We start from the raw sequence: 4686 nt of genomic DNA on the forward strand, positions 1-4686 counted from the left end.
AGTTCTATCGAACACCAATACTGTAACGCAAATTAGGAATAAACCCGCTGCGCGGGGCTGACTCAGTCAGTTTTGGTTTTGGATCAAGTAACAAGTGTTTCATAAGTGGTTAATATCCGAACTCCTACTAAGTGGTACTAAGGTACATAATATACAGTACCTCTGTTAACTCTCCTTCTAACAACTCCCTGTTATAATTAAACTGGTGTGAGTGTAACGTATGAAAGTTCTCTCCAGGGAATTGTAATTAGGCGATATTGTTAGGAGGGACAGAGGCTCGGTATAGTAGAGTAGTAAGCTTGGAACGGAAAGGTAAAACTTACACACAAGCACGGATATGAATGATAAGCGTATCACTTACTTCAATAGTGATACTGCCAATAATATGAAGTGCGGAGTACAGAAAACACTTGGCAATATCACAATAGATCTAATCTCTGGTCGCAGTGATGAGCCCACACAGAAAAAAACTACTGAGATGATAATAATGAAAGTAATGTCAGACAAAATAAAATTCATGTTTTTGTTTAGCAGAACAATAACAATTGATTCTTTTATCTGGAATCCCTATAACTACTACAGTAGACGAGCGGCGGAATTACATTGCCGTAATATGGAACACTAACATTGCTTATACTATGCTCGATGTGCGTTTTAAAATTTTTCGGTCTCTCATGATTTATTGACTAATAAACGTCTTTTGCAAAAAAAAAAAGCTTTGGAACACAGTTCGGAAAAGTAGTAAGGTCATAAGGTTCACAATATATTACTGTTTATATTCTGAAGTTATATAGCTAGTATTCCTTTATAAGTCCATTCACATGGAATGCATTTGTGCCATTAAATCTTCTAAACTAATACCATCGTTTTGTATTGGTACGCTATCTACTGTGGAACTCTGCTCACCTGGAGCATCATAGGCCAGTTTTAAACCAGACGATGTACTGCTGGATGTATCCGTTGAATGTACATTTTGCGAATCGTCTACAAGTTCAATCCCGTAAACATTTTCAGCATGCACGGGTGCTTCATCGTGCTCAAGAGGTTCAACAGGTACAACAATAGGCCTCGCTGCAAAATCTTTTTGTCGTTCTATACAAAAATGATCATCACATGTTGGATTCGGCTTAAGACTTATCTTAGGGAAAAAATCTATTAATGCATTGTATCCTAGGTAGTCTGATACAGTTCCAAAATTAAGCAGATACTTGAGGGTATTTTGCACTAACATTCCTGCCACGATTCCCATCGTAGTTGGTAAACTAGCAGCACAAACTCCTTCTCGTTTTAAAGTTTTTTCGTCAATATTCTCCGCAACTACCAACGGGGGTGCGCACGCGAAACATGCTGTTTCTCCCGGACGAATAAACTGGATATGGCCGGAAACAGCGTTTTCTGAGACACCAGATTCAAACCAATTTATTGAGAGTTCATTGCATGCAGTATTTATAGCCATTCGTGCTTCAAAATTATCGACACAGCTCAATACTAAATCAACAGCTGTTTCGTTTTCAACACCCCCAGTTCGAAACGCATTTAAAAAGTTTTCGAACGAATCCACAGTTGTTATATTATAATTGTGTGTAAATATTTTGACGTCTGGATTGATAAAATTGAGAGTTTTTGCTGCTGCGTCGACTTTCGAAAGACCGGCTTGATCTGGCGTGAAAAATAATCGGTTCATGTTTGCTAACTCCACTTTATCGTAATCAAACAATATTAATTTTCCAATTCCACACCGTGTCAGCATATCTGCAGTAACACTGCCGACTCCACCAATACCTGAAATAGAGATCGGTTGAATAATTTTAATGTATTTTAATATATTAAGGAACAAATAAAAAAAAAAATAACGATGCTTTTGTGTTAGTACAAGTATTCCGTTTAAGATTTATTATTTTGTCTATGCATAATTTGCACCATGTTTGTGCAACCGTTGTTATAACAGTGAATACTAATATTGCTAATTACCAATTACTGCTACACTTTTCTGTCGAATCCGCTCATAATCATCAACAATTCCCATTCGTTGCAAGGCCATTAATCGACTATAGGGATTAGAGTCGACCACTTCAGAAGACATTTTTTCAATTTTGTTTCGTGCATGTTGTGTTTTATAAGCTTTGACTTGATTTAACTCGTCCTGAAGATGTTGAATTTGCAATTTTAGTTCTTGAATAGATGACATACTGCAGTCTTCGCACGACATAGAATATTAAACAAGTTTACTGCGAATTAAACTGAAACGTGTCACTTTCAGGTGCTGATATAAATAAACAAATATTGGCCCTGACGACTCTGTTGATATTGGTTTGGTTTTTACTTGCGAAAGTGAAGGAGGGAAATATTTTTGCTTTTGTTTTCACACATAAATTGACAATTGCATATGAGAGTTCGCGTAGGTGCGAACAGCCTTAAAAATCTCTTTTACTTGTGTAGTTGTGTCAGGGCCAATTGCTGGGCGATACAAGTTAGCAATACTCAGAGGGAGAGATATGCGAAGAAAATGTTGTGAGCCAAACGAACATTTCAAAATCCAAGCCAAACGAACAAGAAAGGTAACACATTGAGAGGTACTGAAATCAGGTACAATAAAGAAAATTTTTATTTTCACACGTTTTTCGTATTCTATTACTAAACAATGAATTGAGAATGCTCCAAAATTGCTTTATCACACTGATTTTTAGCTGGTAGTTCATAAACCTTTCTATGGTCAACAAAATAATGATTAATTATGGTGCAAGTATATTAAATTATACCTAAATATAAAACCTAATACCCTCACGGTTTTTGTGATGAACTTTATTATTCCTCAACATTGTCAACATTGCGCTTTGAGAAGAGATCTGGCATCTCTGATATGTGAAACCTAGTTGCCAAATTGACGTTTTTTTCATCGCCTTTCTCTCCCTCTGAGGATCTCTAGAAGTGTACGGGTACGTCCTAGGGATCATCCAAATAATACATAACGCGCTCAGGGGTGGGGGGTATTTAGCGAAGCGTTACATTGCGTGTGGCAAACATGTAAAATTGCGTTACGTGGGGGTGGGTGGGTATTGAAAATTGCCAAATTCCGCGTAATGTAATATTGGAACGGTTCCTTTACATATTAATGTTAATAAACGAACCTAATTATTCTATTATGTCGACCCATATCAATTTTTATTGGAATCCATGGTATTTGAACGTATTTTGGCATTTGACCTGTTTAAGCATTGAATTCTGAGTGTAAAATGATTGATTTTGGTATGTATGATATGGAAAACCGAAATGTAAGACATTCAATCCTGGAATCCACGGTATTTGAACATCGTTAAATTAAACTTTTACCGAATATTGGTAAAAAACTACTGGACCAACTATAGAGCTGTCAATTTTTTTCTATTCGTTGTTCTCGTTCTGGTTGTCAAGTCCCATTCTCGGTTTCGTTTGAACATTTGAACAGTTGCATGCTACGTAAATAGTTTACACCGCCTTGTTAATGGACACATCCGGAAAATCTTCGGCTTTGAAACTATGAGCACAACTGGCATGAAGGTTAATTGATTTCCACCCTAGCAAATTCGGTGCGGCGAGCGTCGATTTTTTGATTATTTTTTTTATTTTCAATAGGTAAAATTTTTAATAATATTTGAATAAAAATATTGTTTTATCAAAACAATGTTACAACATATTTCTGGTTTACTTAAATCACAGATAACAGACATCCAAGCTAGAACAAAAAACTCCAGAAATTGTGTGTAAGATTTCAAATTCTTACTCGTTTGGAATGCTAACGACATCTTCCTGCAACTTGCGACTTTAACCACTTTAGTGATGGCAGCGCTGGTTTACGGTCAAAGCTGCCAGACGCATGAAAATTCTTACAGATTATACAGTCGCTGTTTATGCAACGATATATCATAGATTTTGTGAGGTTTATGTATTTTTTTTTCAAACCAACACTAAAACAAACAAATTTATCGCAAATATACAGAGGGATTGAATAAAGAAGCCGATAATGCACACATTACGACTGCTCAAAATTTCTACATTTAAAAACGGCAACCATTCTCATTGCGATAATATCGATAAAAGCTGGAAAACTATCGATTTTATCGAATCATTGACCACTAAGTGTTCTTAGCGCCACCATACTGCGTATTGCGACATGCTAAAAAACCGTTGCGTCTTCTTACACATGAAGCAAAGTTAGCTTGGATATCTGTTATCTGTGCTTAAATAATTAAAAGTGAACAGATAACAAATATCACAGATCTTTCGGTATTGTCTTACACAACTTACAGATTTGATCGGTGGTTTTGGCAACTAGTTGCATTTGCCGTTTTTACAAATTAGGTTGATAATAATGACAGAGAGCAACAAAAATTTGATTACTGATCGATCGGTAGTGGTTCATATTACCGAACGTTTTACCGAGCGATCAGCTGTTGAAAAGTCGGTGAAAAGGACACGAATTCGGTGATTTAATATAAGTGTGGCACATACCGTTTGCGATAGAGAATGGGCATGATACTACACACTTAATTTATCTCGGTAAATTCCCCAACAGCTGATTGGGCTCGGCAAAGTTTTTACCAAATGTCAGCAATATATTCCGACAAACATTCAGCAAATATTTCGATTTACCGTAAACCAGCAAGTATTGACATTTCATTTGCCGAAGTTCTTGAAAATTCTACCGAA

The 4686-nt window shown here is 36.3% G+C and overlaps 1 protein-coding gene across 1 annotated transcript; it reads right to left on the reverse strand.

Annotated features, from left to right (window-relative positions):
* Positions 1-634: 634 nt before the first annotated feature.
* Positions 635-2297, reverse strand: LOC129725658 (ubiquitin-like modifier-activating enzyme 5). The gene is made up of 2 exons (XM_055681719.1): positions 1972-2297; positions 635-1782 (listed from the first exon to the last, which is right to left on the reverse strand). The coding sequence occupies exons 1-2, from the start codon at positions 2207-2209 to the stop codon at positions 818-820; spliced, it is 1203 nt and encodes a 400-aa protein (XP_055537694.1). The 5' UTR covers positions 2210-2297; the 3' UTR covers positions 635-817.
* Between the last annotated feature and the right edge of the window lie 2389 nt (positions 2298-4686).

Source organism: Wyeomyia smithii, chromosome 1 (genome assembly GCF_029784165.1).
Source record: "Wyeomyia smithii strain HCP4-BCI-WySm-NY-G18 chromosome 1, ASM2978416v1, whole genome shotgun sequence".
In the NCBI taxonomy this organism is placed as follows: Eukaryota; Metazoa; Arthropoda; class Insecta; order Diptera; family Culicidae; genus Wyeomyia; species Wyeomyia smithii.

Excerpts from the sequence above, each read along its gene's own strand:
- LOC129725658 (XM_055681719.1), bottom strand. The coding sequence starts at position 2,209 with ATGTCGTGCGAAGACTGCAGTATGTCATCTATTCAAGAACTAAAATTG. Across the intron at positions 1,783-1,971 it reads GAAAAGTGTAGCAGTAATTG|GTATTGGTGGAGTCGGCAGT; the intron begins GTAATTAGCAAT and ends TCTCTATTTCAG.